The sequence below is a fragment of the Nerophis ophidion genome, linkage group LG06 (genome assembly GCF_033978795.1).
Source record: "Nerophis ophidion isolate RoL-2023_Sa linkage group LG06, RoL_Noph_v1.0, whole genome shotgun sequence".
Lineage (NCBI taxonomy): Eukaryota > Metazoa > Chordata > Actinopteri > Syngnathiformes > Syngnathidae > Nerophis > Nerophis ophidion.
The window spans coordinates 68,708,611-68,723,059 of NC_084616.1; the positions used below are offsets into that span (position 1 = coordinate 68,708,611).

Sequence of the window (14,449 nt, forward strand, 5' to 3'; positions counted from 1 at the left end):
TCTGCGGGCTATAGAGCGTTTTCCGTTCGGGCTCCAGTACTCTGGAATGCCCTCCCGGTAACAGTTCGAGATGCTACCTCAGTAGAAGCATTTAAGTCTCATCTTAAAACTCATCTGTATACTCTAGCCTTTAAATAGACCTCCTTTTTAGACCAGTTGATCTGCCGCTTCTTTTCTTTCTCCTATGTCCCCCCCTCCCTTGTGGAGGGGGTCCGGTCCGATGACCATGGAAGAAGTACTGACTGTCCAGAGTCGAGACCCAGGATGGACCGCTCGTCGGGACCCAGCATGGACCGCTCGCCTGTATCGGTTGGGGACATCTCTACGCTGCTGATCCGCTTGAGATGGTTTCCTGTGGACGGGACTCTCACTGCTGTCTTGGAGCCACTATGGATTGAACTTTCACAGTATCATGTTAGACCCGCTCGACATCCATTGCTTTCGGTCCCCTAGAGGGGGGGGTTGCCCACATCTGAGGTCCTCTCCAAGGTTTCTCATAGTCAGCATTGTCACTGGCGTCCCACTGAATGTGAATTCTCCCTGCCCACTGGGTGTGAGTTTTCCTTGCCCTTTTGTGGGTTCTTCCGAGGATGTTGTAGTCGTAATGATTTGTGCAGTCCTTTGAGACATTTGTGATTTGGGGCTATATAAATAAACATTGATTGATTGATTGATAATAAGCCGCAGTCCTTTGAACGCAGATTTCTTGCCGGGACATATGGTACAATACAATCGGCAAGATAGGATGGAGCTAGACCGTGTAGTATTTTATACGTAAGTAGTAAAACCTTAAAGTCACATCTTAAGTGCACAGGAAGCCAGTGCAGGTGAGCCAGTACAGGCGTAATGTGATCAAACTTTCTTGTTCTTGTCAAAAGTCTAGCAGCCGCATTTTGTACCAACTGTAATCTTTTAATGCTAGACATGGGGAGACCCGAAAATAATACGTAACAGTAATCGAGGCGAGACGTAACAAACGCATGGATAATGATCTCAGCGTCTTTAGTGGACAGAATGGAGCGAATTTTAGCGATATTACGGAGATGAAAGGACGACGTTTTAGTAACGCTTTTAATGTGTGACTCAAAGGAGAGAGTTGGGTCGAAGATAATACCCAGATTCTTTACCGAGTCGCCTTGTTTAATTGTTTGGTTGTCAAATGTTAAAGTTGTATTATTAAATAGAGGTCGGTGTCTAGCAGGACCGATAATCATCATTTCCGTTTCCGATCCGTTGGCCATGTACTGCTTGCCTGTGTATCGGCTGGGGACATCCGCCTCCGCTTGGGATGGTTTCCTGCTGGCTCCGCTGTGAACGGGACTCTCGCTGCTGTGTTGGATCCGCTTTGGATCCATTATGGATTGACCTTTCACAGTATCATGTTAGACCCGCTCGACATCCATTGCTTTCGTCCTCTCCAAGGTTCTCATAGTCATCATTGTCACCGACGTCCCACTGGGTGTGAGTTTTCCTTGCCCTTATGTGGGACTACCGAGGATGTCGTAGTGGTTTGTGCAGCCCTTTGAGACACTAGTTATTTAGGGCTATATAAGTAAACATTGATTGATTGATTGTACCAGTCAATAGCTGATCATCAACGTGGTCGTCGTGCTCTGCAGATGTATGCTTGTTCTACTTTGATGGACTGAATGACCTCAAGAATACAATTATACTTTGTTTCTGCTGAACTTGTACTCAACATGTCCTTTTATAATAGTTGTACTTAGGTTCAGAAGCATCACGGCCGCATCCATTCAAAAGCTCACTTAGGATCACTTTGTACGCTGTCATTGTGACAGATTTCTAATACGACTGTACTATTTAAGTTTGTACAAACCCCGTTTCCATTTGAGTTGGGAAATTGTGTTAAGATGTTAATATAAACTCTGAACTATATACTCTGAACTGCTGTTTGGTGCGTAAGGACAAACAACAGTCAGGACCCGTCCCCCCACCCGAAGACAAAGGGAAGCTACCCTCTCGTCCACCGGGTTGAACTCCAACGTGCAGGCTTTGAGCCGGGGGGGCAACAAGAATTGCCACCCCAGCCCGTCTCCTCTCACTGCCGGCAACGCCAGAGTGGAAGAGAGTCCAGCCCTTCTCGAGAGAGAAGTGGTTCCAGAGCCCTTGCTGTGCGTCGAAGTGAGTCCGACTATATCTAGCTGAGGCTCCTTTCCCCCAGTGAGGTGACATTCCACGTCCCAAGAGCTAGCTTTTGTAGCCGAGGATCCGACCGCCAAATGCCCTGCCTTCGGCTGCCGCCCAGCTCCCATTGCCCCCGACCTCTATGGCCCCTGCTATGGATGGTGAGCCCATTGGAGGGGGGACCCACGTTGCCACTTCAGGCCTGGCTCCAGGGGGGGGCCCCCGGTGACCTGCATCAGGGCGAGGGAAATCTGGGTCCTTTATTTATTTTCTTCATAGAGGTCTTCGAGCTGCTCTTTGTCGGATCCCTCACATAGGACCGGTTTGTCTTGGGAGACCCTACCAGGGGGCATGGAAGCCCATGGACAACATAGCTCCTAGGATCATTGGGACACGCAAACTCCTCTATCACGATAAGGTTTTGGAAGCTCAGAGAGAAGACCAGGGGTCTCCTCTCAAATTCACATTTTGTCTTGTAAATGTATAGTCAATATTTAATAACTATGAAAAAAAAAGTGTTCTGCTTTTTCTTAAAAATCCGTCAAACATTTTCTTTTAAACTGTTAAAAGTTAAATTGAGTATAAAGATTTTCCAACAGGGCTTCACGGTGGCAGAGGGGATAGTGCGTCTGCCTCACAATACGAAGGTCCTGCAGTCCTGGGTTCAAATCCAGGCTCGGGATCTTTCTGTGTGGAGTTTGCATGTTCTCCCCGTGAATGCGTGGGTTCCCTCCGGGTACTCCGGCTTCCTCCCACTTCCAAAGACATGCACCTGGGGATAGGTTGATTGGCAACACTAAATTGGCCCTAGTGTGTGAATGTGAGTGTGAATGTTGTCTGTCTATCTGTGTTGGCCCTGTGATGAGGTGGCGACTTGTCCAGGGTCTACCCCGCCTTCCGCCCGATTGTAACTGAGATAGGCGCCAGCGCCCCCCGTGACCCCAAAAGGGAATAAGCGGTAGAAATGGATGGATGGATGGATTTTCCAACATTTTTTTTGTCCTTCGAGTCTTTTGTAAGACAACTGTGTAAGGTAAACACCATACCGTACATAAAATTGTGATATTCTGTTCAGGCATGGCTCACCTCCTCTATATTCTGTGTTGTTCCGCCAGTCGGACAAGTCAATCTCTGCCGTCCCCGCCATCACCAGCTCCAGCTCCCTGGCATCGAACACAGACACCGAGCGTGCGTCCACAACCTGCGCACCCACACAGATGCCAAATAAGTCTGACAAATTCAAGGGTATTCTTTGATAGGCAGCCAAACGAGTGTCTTTTTTACCTCATAAAAGCCTCTGACCAAACTTTCGGTCTGCTGCACCACGCCGCGTTCAATCCTCCACTTTACCATCCGCTCGATGTATTCCTTCTTGTTCTTCTCCGTCACAGGGATGTTGGCGCCGCCGGCCTTCAGCTCTCGCTCTGTTATCTGCAGTAAAACACCAACACGTGAGCCTTCTTGTTACACGGATGAGAGGGGAAGGACTGTAGACCTGAACAAGACTGGAATAGACTACAAGACCATCAAAACCTTTGAAGAGAAAGAGACCATTACTGATGTAATAAATGATGAATGGAATATATACTAATATTTCTTAATCCCTTCCCTCAAAATATACAAATACATGTATTTGATGTTCATATAAAATACTTTGTGACATTACAACTGAAAGAATTGATTAACGTGGAACCCGACTTAAACAAGTTGAAAAACGTATTCGGGTGATACCATTTACTGGTCAATTGTACGGAATATGTACTGTACTGTGCAATCTACTAATAAAAGTATCAATCAATCTAATGAAAATTAAAAAGGATTTTCCATATTTGCAAACAATCTTGACCTGTCCAAAAACTTCTTCATTGACGGTGAAGGTGAGGTCCAGCATCTCCTCGATGTCGTTATCCTTCATCCACTGAAGGGACTGATGAAACTCCTCATCCAGATACTCCAGGTCGCTCAGCTCACACAGACTGTACACAGAAAAACACGAGACATGAGTGTGGGAACGTTTACAGAGCTGCATGTGTATGTGCCTGATTACTGGGGCGGTTTTAGCTCGGTTGGTAGAGCGGCCGTGCCAGCAACTTGAGGGTTGCAGGTTCGATTCCCGCTTCCGCCATCCTAGTCACTGCCGTTGTGTCCTTGGGCAAGACACTTTACCCACCTGCTCCCAGTGCCACCCACACTGGTTTGAATGAAACTTAGATATTGGGTTTCACTATGTAAAGTGCTTTGAGTCACTAGAGAAAAAGCGCTATATAAATATAATTCACAATTCACTACTTACATGCGCAGTAAGCCTTTGTAGAAGGGTCTGGTAAAGAAGGCGTCCAGAAGGTACTGATGGATCAGAGCCAAACCCAAGATGCGACCGCTAAACCGGAACCTGAACATCAAAAAACAGAAAGCAATTTACTGGCTTTAGCAGTGTTAAGTGTCGTTAGCTCAATGCGATAGTAGCAATGTGTGACCCCATTAATCTTTATTGGCCAGGTATGTTTAAAGGGGAACATTATCACCAGACCTATGTAAGCGTCAATATATACCTTGATGTTGCAGAAAAAAGACCACGTTTTTTTAACCGATTTCCGAACTCTAAAAGGGTGAATTTGGCGATTTAAACGCCTTTCAATTGTTCGCCTGTCGGAGCGATGACCTTTCACCTGTGACGTCACGTCGTGAAGCGACCCGCCATTTTCTCAAACATATTACACACACCAAGTCAAATCAGCTCTGTTATTTTCCTTTTTTCCGACTGTTTTCCCGTACTTTTGAGAAATCATGCCTCGTCGGTGTGTTGTCGGAGGGTGTAACAACACGAACAGAGACGGATTCAGGTTGCAACAGTGGTCAAAAGATGCGAAAGTCCCTCGTTTGTTCTGCACACTTTACCGACGACAGCTATGCTACGACAGAGATGGCAAGAATGTGTGGATATCCTGCGACACTCAAAGCAGATGCATTTCCAACGATAAAGTCAACAAAATCACAAAGGTGAGTTTTGTTGATGCTATTGACTTATGTGGAGTGTGCTAATCAGACATATTTGGTCACGGCATGACTGCAAGCTAATCGATGCTAACATGCTATTTAGGCTAGCTATATGTACATATTGCATCATTATGCCTCATTTGTAGCTATATTTGCATCCGGCCTTTCCCTCCAACCACATTTAATGCCAAACAAACACATACCAATCGTTGGTTAGAAGGCGATCGCCAAATTTGTCCGCGCTTCCTCCGTGATATGGCTCAAAAGCTTCTGTTTCTTCTTTAATTTTGGTTTCAGTACGTGCCTCCACACTCCAACCATCCGTTTCAATACATGCGTAATCTGTTGAATCGCTTGCAGCGCGGAAATCCGAGTCTGAATCCGAGCTACTATGCTATACCTTTCTGTGCTATCCGCCATTTTTGTTTCTGGTGGCTTCACGCAGTGACGTCACAGGACAATAGACGGGTGGATATAGAGATGGTGTAAATCAGGCACTTTGAAGCCGTTTTTCGGGATAAGTGATAGGTAAAATTTTGAGAAAAACTTCGGAAAAATAAAATAAGCCACTGGGAACTGATTTTTATTGGTTTTAACCCTTCAGAAATTGTGATAATGTTCCCCTTTAACACACAAAGAATATGACTAAAGCGGTCTTCTGATGATTTTCCTCTTTTCTGATTTATAAGTGTTGTTACATTGTTGGATACTCATATTAAACTATGCCAAAGCGTCAAATAATAAAGTTTATGCATTTGGCAGTGAGTTTTCAACAGTGGATACAGCGTGATGTCACAGTAGTTGGACATACTTGGTCATTTCTAGTATCTGCTGTCTGCCAGCCTCCTCCCCTTCTGCTCATATAATTTACACTGCCTGTTGCTGCTCTGACCTCTATAAAAATATTTCTATGTTTATTTATACACAACATTTTACACAAGTGTTTTGAGAAGATAGTCCACTACAAAATTTGATTAGCCACTAAACTCAGATGGGAAAAGACGGCATCATTTCAACATTCACAGTATATTGGTTTGAGAGACCATAAGAAAAGGTAGAATAAAGTATCATGTTCATTTAAACTTGGCATGCACACAATAACACCAACATGCAAAATACATATTGGGAAAAACAGCTTTTTTTATGCAGTTCTATGTAAATCCAAAAATAGGAATATGTACAATAATGTGACTGGCTAAGTTATATACTGTATTTTCCAAACTATAAACCCTTTCCAAATGGTGCATGTAACACAGCAGTAAAACCGGATGATCAAACAAAACAGAGGAGTCATGGACAGAGTTGGGACTTTCGGCGGTAACGAGTAGTCTAATGCATTATTTTACGTTATTTTTTATACAGTATCAGCTAGAAACTGAGAAGATCTGAGTGTGTTTTATTGGAGAGTTGCAGTGTCGTCCACACCATGGACTCCAAATCCGAGTCCATGGTTCTCTCCCGGAAAAGGGTGGAGTGCCATCTCCGGGTTGGGGAGGAGACCCTGCCACAAGTGGAGGAGTTCAAGTACCTAGGAGTCTTGTTCACGAGTGGGGGAAGAGTGGATCGACAGGCGGATCGGTGCGGCGTCTTCAGTAATGCGGACGTTGTACCGATCCGTTATGGTGAAGAAGGAGCTGAGCCGGAAGGCAAAGCTCTCAATTTACCGGTCGATCTACGTTCCCATCCTCACCTATGGTCATGAGCTTTGGGTCATGACCGAAAGGATAAGATCACGGGTACAAGCGGCCGAAATTAGTTTCCTCCGCCGGGTGGCGGGGCTCTCCCTTAGAGATACGGTGAGAAGCTCTGCCATCCGGAAGGAATTCAAAGTAAAGCTACTGCTCCTCCACATCGAGAGGAGCCAGATGAGGTGGTTCGGGCATCTGGTCAGGATGCCACCCGAACGCCTCCCGAGGGAGGTGTTTAGGGCACGTCCAACCGGTAGGAGTCCACAGGGAAGACCCAGGACACGTTGGGAAGACTATGTCTCCCGGCTGGCCTGGGAACGCCTCGGGATCCCCCGGGAAGAGCTAGACGAAGTGGCTGGAGAGAGGGAAGTCTGGGCTTCCCTGCTTAGGCTGCTGCCCCCGCGACCCGACCTCGGATAAGCGGAAGAAGATGGATGGATGCAGTGTCGTCCTTCTGATTTTTCCTTTGTCACAAGAGGCGAACCACGTGTGTGTGTGTGTGTGTGTGTGTGTGTGTGTGTGTGTGTGTGTGTGTGAGAGAGAGGGGCGGGGGTGCGTGTTTGTGTTTACTAACAAGACATCATGGCGGAGCCGAAGCCAAGTTTCTTAACATGGATATGTTCTCACTACTTTTCTTTTGTCGAGCACAAAGAAAAGAACATTTTAGTTAAATGTAAGTTGTGTCTTGGATCCAAGATCCTATCTACTGCCCAAAACAGCAATTCAAATCTGCTGAAACAGCTACAAAAGCAACATGCTTCGACAAAGCTAGTAAAGAGAGACGCACTTCACCTAAGGATTTTAACAGAGCGACTGCTAGCCAGGACAACATTGATAGAGCCATTGCAGCGTATGTGCTAGAAGACATGCAGGCTATTTCTACCCGCTTTCAGGCAGCTAATAAGCTTGATATCGGCGTCAAACGGCAAATGGCACGAAAACATTTTCCAAGTTCCTGGATAGGGTGGACAGTGAGTACATAAACATGGAAATCAAGCTAAAGAAGAAACTACAAACTCTGCCCCCGCTCATTATTCAGCACTTAAAGCAGTGGTCCCCAAACTTTTTGTAGCTGCGCTTGAAAATTTGACCCAAGGAACGGGAGGGGGGCGTTTCATAAAGAAAAAACAATCATGTGTGCTTACGGACTGTATCCCTGCAGACTGTATTGATCTATATTGATATACAATGTATATATTGTGTTTTTTATGTTGATTTATCCATCCATCCATCCATTTTCTACCGCTTATTCCCTTTCGGGGTCGCGGGGGGCGCTGGCGCCTATCTCAGCTACAATCAGGCGGAAGGCGGGGTACACACTGGACAAGTCGCCACCTCATCGCAGGGCCAATACAGATAGACAGACAACATTCACACTCGCATTCACACACTAGGGCCAATTTAGTGTTGCCAATCAACTTATCCCCAGGTGCATGTCTTTGGAAGTGGGAGGAAGCCGGAGTACCCGGAGGGAACCCACGCATTCACGGGGAGAACATGCAAACTCCACACAGAAAGATCCCGAGCCTGGATTTGAATCCAGGACTGCAGGACCTTTGTATTGTGAGGCAGACGCACTAACCCCTCTGCCACCGTGAAGCCCTATGTTGATTTAATAATATTTTATTTTTTTATTTTTTTTTCTTGTGCGGCCCGGTACCAATCGGTCTGCAGACCGGTACCGGGCCGCGGCCCGGTGGTTGGGGACCACTTACTTAAGGTACACAAACTCTGTCAGTGTTTGATTATCAGATCAATCTATATGTATAGAACACTGGTGTCAAACTCAAGGCCCGGGGGCCAAATATGGCCCGCCACAGTATTTTATGTGGCCCGCAAAAGCCTGTAAATAATACACGTTAATAAAATGCTTGATCTTTTCTTACTAAATATATTTTTTATTTCCCTTTGAACATTAAAAATAATGTACTGCATGCAATTGCATATCTTTTAAAATTCAAGATCATCAAAATTTAAATATTATACTATCATGCATTTCAAAAATATTTTTTGTTAAAATAAAGATAAATACTGTATTTAAATATCTGATTGAATTTTGATTTCAAAACAAATAATCAATCAAATTGTAGACTGTAAAATTGACAATAGATTTTAGGGTTAAATTCCGCCGACTGAGTTTTTTTACCGTAAGATCAACTTTGGTACTTTTTTTTTCTATATGTAGTAACACACAAAAACATACAAAAAAAAACAAAAACAAAAAAACATTAAAACAACAAGATTTTACGGATTAAAAAAACTGGCAGCTCTGTTGCTAGATTTTTACCGCTAAAACCAGTGGTATTGTTTTTCCATTTCATTGCATTTATTAATTTTTTTTACTATGCGGTTAAAAAAAAACAAAAAAACACTGCTTTTACTGTAAAATTCTGGCAGGTGCCAGTTTTTTAAGTAAAATTGTAGATTTTTTTTTGCAGCTTATGTAAAAAAAAATATATTGGTAATGTATCATATATATCCATGTATGTTCATATATTACTCATTGTTAAAAGCGGCCCTCTGAGGGCAATCATAACTGCGATGTGGCCCTCAATGAAAACGAGTTTGACACCCCTGGTATAGACTATAACATTCACAAACATAAAGATGGATACTAGTGGGCCAGGCCAATCTATCCTTTTCTCTAAACTAAAACAGGGGAAATGCACAGAGTGTTCTGGACTTCACTGAAGATATGATTTTATTTCACAATTCCTTGTAAAGCAGTATGTGTGCTGTATATAGTGACATGACATATAATCATGTCATGTGTGCCTTCCTTGGGTGTAGCCAGGTTTACATCTATGTTGTGACATGTTGTTATTATGCAGTTTGTTAAGTTGCTGCTATTTAGAATAGTTTTGTCAATTTGTTGTGGCCCAAAATAAATTGGCCTTTTGAAACATATCTTTGTCTTTGTGTGTTATATGTAGAGGAGTTCAGTGTGGCAAATGCATGTCAAATTGATCAACAGATTGTATTATTCTCCAGTGCAATAACAGTATTGAAATAAAGGCTAAAAGGGCATTAACTATCATCCATCCATCCATCCATTTTCTACCGCTTATTCCCTTTTGGGGTTGCGGGGGGTGCTGGCGCCTATCTCAGCTACAATCGGGCGGAAGGCGGGGTACACCCTGGACAAGTCGCCACCTCATCGCAGGGCCAACACAGATAGACAGACAACATTCACACTCACATTCACACACTAGGGACCATTTAGTGTTGCCAATCAACCTATCCCCAGGTGCATGTCTTTGGAAGTGGGAGGAAGCCGGAGTACCCGGAGGGAACCCACGCATTCACGGGGAGGACATGCAAACTCCACACAGAAAGATCCCGAGCCTGGGATTGAACCCAGGACTGCAGGACCTTCATATTGTGAGGCAGACGCACTAACCCCTCTGCCACGGTGAAGCCCGGGTATTAACTAAATATTTACTTCACAGTAACGCATTACTTTTTGGTGTAAGTAACTGAATGACTTTTGAAATAAAGTAATTAGTAACTGTAACCAGTTACGGTTTTGGTCATTGATGTCTTATGAATAAGAGGTTCTCCTTTTTTAATAAGGTTCAAAATGTTTATCAAAATTCTTCTTCTTTGTGCTTTATATGCACTGAGTTTTAACATTTTCTAAAAGTGGATAATTTCAGTACTTTAATTGCTTAATCCATTCCATAATTTTGCCGTTAGCAAAGAAAAATCCATAGATTAGCCGCACTTTGGTATAAACCGCATGGTTCAAAGCTTGAGAAAAATATAGCGGTTTCGTCCGTCAAATACGGTAATGTTTAAGAAATTTGTTTTTGACCCTGTCTGAAAAAATGTTTGTATGTCCATGAATGTTCTCATTCATCCAGGTCGTTGTAATCTCAGGGCATTCAATCGATTGCAACTGGACTGTTTGCTTTGTCTTATGAGCATGAATTGATCAAGCCTACTCGGATGAGAGGCCGTCTTTTAAGAGAAACCAAACGGTCCAGTTGTTATCGATTGAATGCCCTGAGATTTAACAGTGTATATTTTCAAAAGATACATTCTGATACTTTTGGAGCGTGCGAGGCGTGGAGGGTTTCATTTGCAATGTAAAAGAAACGCCACCACACATGAACAGCTTGTAGACATACGCAAACAATAGGATATAAAAGTGAGTGTGGAGCAAAATGTACGCAAAATTAACACCAAAGCATATTAATACACAATAGCACAAGGAAGTGTGTTAAAGGCCTACTGAAACCCACTACTACCGACCACGCAGTCTGATAGTTTATATATCAATGATGAAATATTAACATTGCAACACATGCCAATACGGCCTTTTTTGTTTACTAAATTACAATTTTAAATTTCCCGCGGAGTTTGTTGAAAACGTCGCGGAATGATGACGCGTGTGCATGACGTCCCGGGTTGCAGGGGACATATTAGCGCAGCACCATTTGCGGCTAAAAGTCGTCTCTTTTCATCGCGCAAATAAACAGTATTCTGGACATCTGTGTTGCTGATTCTTTTGCAATTTGTTCATTTAATAATCGAGAAGTCAAAGTAGAAAGATGGAGGTGGGAAGCTTTAGCCACACAAACACACGGTGTTTCCTTGTTTAAAACCCCCCCTTGAGGGGGGGGGGGGTTGCCCACATCTGAGGTCCTCTCCAAGGTTTCTCAGTCAGCATTGTCACTGGCGTTCCACTGGATGTGAATTCTCCCTGCCCACTGGGTGTGAGTTTTCCTTGCCCTTTTGTGGGTTCTTCCGAGGATGTTGTAGTCGTAATGATTTGTGCAGTCCTTTGAGACATTTGTGATTTGGGGCTATATAAATAAACATTGATTGATTGATTGATAAAATTCCCGTAGGTGAAGATTTACAATGGATCAGAGCGGTCAAGCGAACATGGTTCCCGACCACTTGTCAACCGGCAGGTTTCGGTGAGAACATTTGAGAAAAGCGCTATATAAATATAATTCACATTCACACATTCAAAATTGTGGTAAAAAGTTGCCTCTTACCGGATATCAACTGAGCTTGCGCCGTCCATGCAGCTGCCGTTGACTTCCCTCAGAGACTGGCGTCAACACACCCGTGGACATACCCCTCCGACTATCAGGTACTATTTAATCTCACTAAAACACTAGCAACACAATAGAAAGATAAGGGATTTCCCAGAATTATCCTAGTAAATGTGTCTAAAAACATCTGAATCCGTCCCAATGCAATCGCCTTTTTTTTTTTTTACTTAATTTTTTTATTTTTATTTTTCTAGTCCGTCGCTATCAATATCATCATCCACAAATCTTTCATCCTCGCTCAAATTAATGGGGAAATTGTCGTTTTCTCGGTCCGAATAGCTCTTACTGCTGGAGGCTCCCATTATAAACAATGTGAGGACGTGAGGAGCCCTCACCCTTGTGACGTCATCGTCTGCTACTTCCAGTACAGGCAAGGCTTTTTTATCAGCACCAAAAGTTGCAAACTTTATCGTCGATGTTCTCTACTAAATCCTTTCAGCAAAAATATGACAATACCGCGAAATTATCAAGTATGACACATAGAATGGACCTGCCATACCCGTTTAAATAAGAAAATCTCATTTCAGTAGGCCTTTAAATGAGCTTCTCTCACACTCAGCATTACTGCCACTTTGCTTTTTCCCATCACTTCTATTTATTGTGAGTGAGTGAGAGTGTTTGCGGGTGTGGCTGTGTGCGTGTAAACTCACCACTCATGGTGATTGTCCACAAAGGACGACATGGGACTGATTTGGACCGTGTACGTGTCGTTGGCAGAATATTCAAACAGACCATAGTAAGGATTGAACAGTTCTCTGGAGACCAGGAAGAAGAACTCCCTGGAAGGTCCACTATAGTCCAATCTGCAACAAACAAACTTCTTACAAACATGCTTAACACTTCCTTGGCGTCTGCACGTTGCCTACTCACCCTTCTTCACCCACAAAGCTAACATACAGCTTGCTGCGCTGCAGGTCTTTGCGGGAATAGCACGTGATCTGATTAAAGGCGTCCTCCAACAGGTGGTCGCGGCGAATGATCAACCTGGCGCATGCAAAGGTTGATGTGAGATAACAGGGATGGGCTTGGAACCTTTAGAGTTCAGTCAAGAGTAAAACTTACTTTAACTTTCCTGGTCCTTGGCCGTAGCCTTTGGTCTCCAGCTTTCTGTAGAAATTGCGCAGTTTGGCTTCAAAGTCTCTCTTGTAGGGCGCTGGAGCTCTGGCGTTTGCTCTCTGAGTACCTACAAGAAGGACAAAGAGGCATTGTGGCTTCTTTTTAATTGCTCCTTACACTTGATCATTTGCACATTGCAGAATGTGCCAAACGTTCTCCACTGATTTCAGACACAGGATTGTACCTACAACTTCTTTATTCTTAGGTTGGCTTATATGAGAATTCACTGCATCCTGTGAAGATCCATGATGGAGATTCAGATAACCTGTTTGTTGACATCAATGTTAATCAAAGTCCAGTTTTATTCTATACATTTTATACCTGCGTTTGCTCTTCCACATTCCTACTAAATCACAAAACATTAGGATATTTGAAGAATTGATTAAAGCGGACACCTGGTTTAAATATAATAAATTATTTTTTAATATTAATACAAATAGTTTAATTGTATTCAGGTAAAAAACCTAAAAACAAAGTAATGTCCATCCATCCATCCATCCATTTTTTCTACCGCTTATTCTCTGTGGGATTGCGGGGGGCGCTGGTGCCTATCTCAGCTACAATCAGGCGGAAGGGGGGGTACACCCCGGAGCTCATCGTCGATATGGCAAAACATTTAAATAAAATGTAACTATTGAGAATGTACTATGTACTAAATTTCATTGATTACCTTTTACTCGTGCTGTCAAACGATACATTTTAATCAGGTTTGGAATTTGGATTAAAGGGGAACATTATCACAATTTCAGAAGGGTTAAAACCAATAAAAATCAGTTCCCAGTGGCTTATTTTATTTTTCCAAGTTTTTTTCAAAATTTTACCCATCATAGAATATCTCGAAAAAAGGCTTTAAAGTGCCTGATTTTCGCTATCCTTGAAGCCACTGTCCATTTTCCTGTGACGTCACATAGTGATATACATGCTATCCAGGCGGATAGCACAGCAAGATATAGCGACATTAGCTCGGATTCAGACTCGGATTTCAGCGGTTTAAGCGATTCAACAGATTACGCATGTATTGAAACGGATGGTTGGAGTATGGAGGCAGATAGCGAAAACGAAATTGAAGAAGAAACTGACGCTATTCGGCCATGTCTGCCTTAGCATCGCCGGTAAAATGTGCAGACCAAACGATCGATTAGCTGGCAGTCATGCCGCGACCAAACATGTCTGATTAGCACATAAGTCAATAACATCAACAAAACTCACCTTTGTGATTTCGTTGACTTTATCGTTGGAAATGCATCTGCTTTGAGTGTCGCAGGATATGCAATCATCTCTGTGTCATGTCTGTCGTAGCATCGCTGGTAAAATGTGCGGACCTAACGAGGGACTTTCGCATCTCTTGACACTGGAGCAACTTAAATCCGTCGATTGGTAAGTGTTTGTTTGGCATTAAATGTGGATAGAGGGAGAGGCTGGATGCAAATATAGCTA

General features: G+C 43.4%; 1 protein-coding gene across 4 annotated transcripts in view; it reads right to left on the reverse strand.

Annotated features, from left to right (window-relative positions):
* The window catches only part of hecw2b (HECT, C2 and WW domain containing E3 ubiquitin protein ligase 2b), a 119,151-nt gene that overhangs the window by 15,421 nt on the left and 89,281 nt on the right, over positions 1-14,449 (reverse strand). For all 4 annotated transcript variants that reach the window (XM_061904718.1, XM_061904719.1, XM_061904720.1 and 1 more), the window contains 7 exons: positions 12,959-13,079; positions 12,767-12,880; positions 12,547-12,699; positions 4,439-4,537; positions 3,992-4,121; positions 3,430-3,576; positions 3,232-3,346 (listed from right to left, as the gene is read on the reverse strand). In XM_061904718.1, the coding sequence (XP_061760702.1) occupies positions 3,232-3,346; positions 3,430-3,576; positions 3,992-4,121; positions 4,439-4,537; positions 12,547-12,699; positions 12,767-12,880; positions 12,959-13,079 (879 nt within the window). The remainder of the gene's footprint in view (positions 1-3,231; positions 3,347-3,429; positions 3,577-3,991; positions 4,122-4,438; positions 4,538-12,546; positions 12,700-12,766; positions 12,881-12,958; positions 13,080-14,449) is intronic.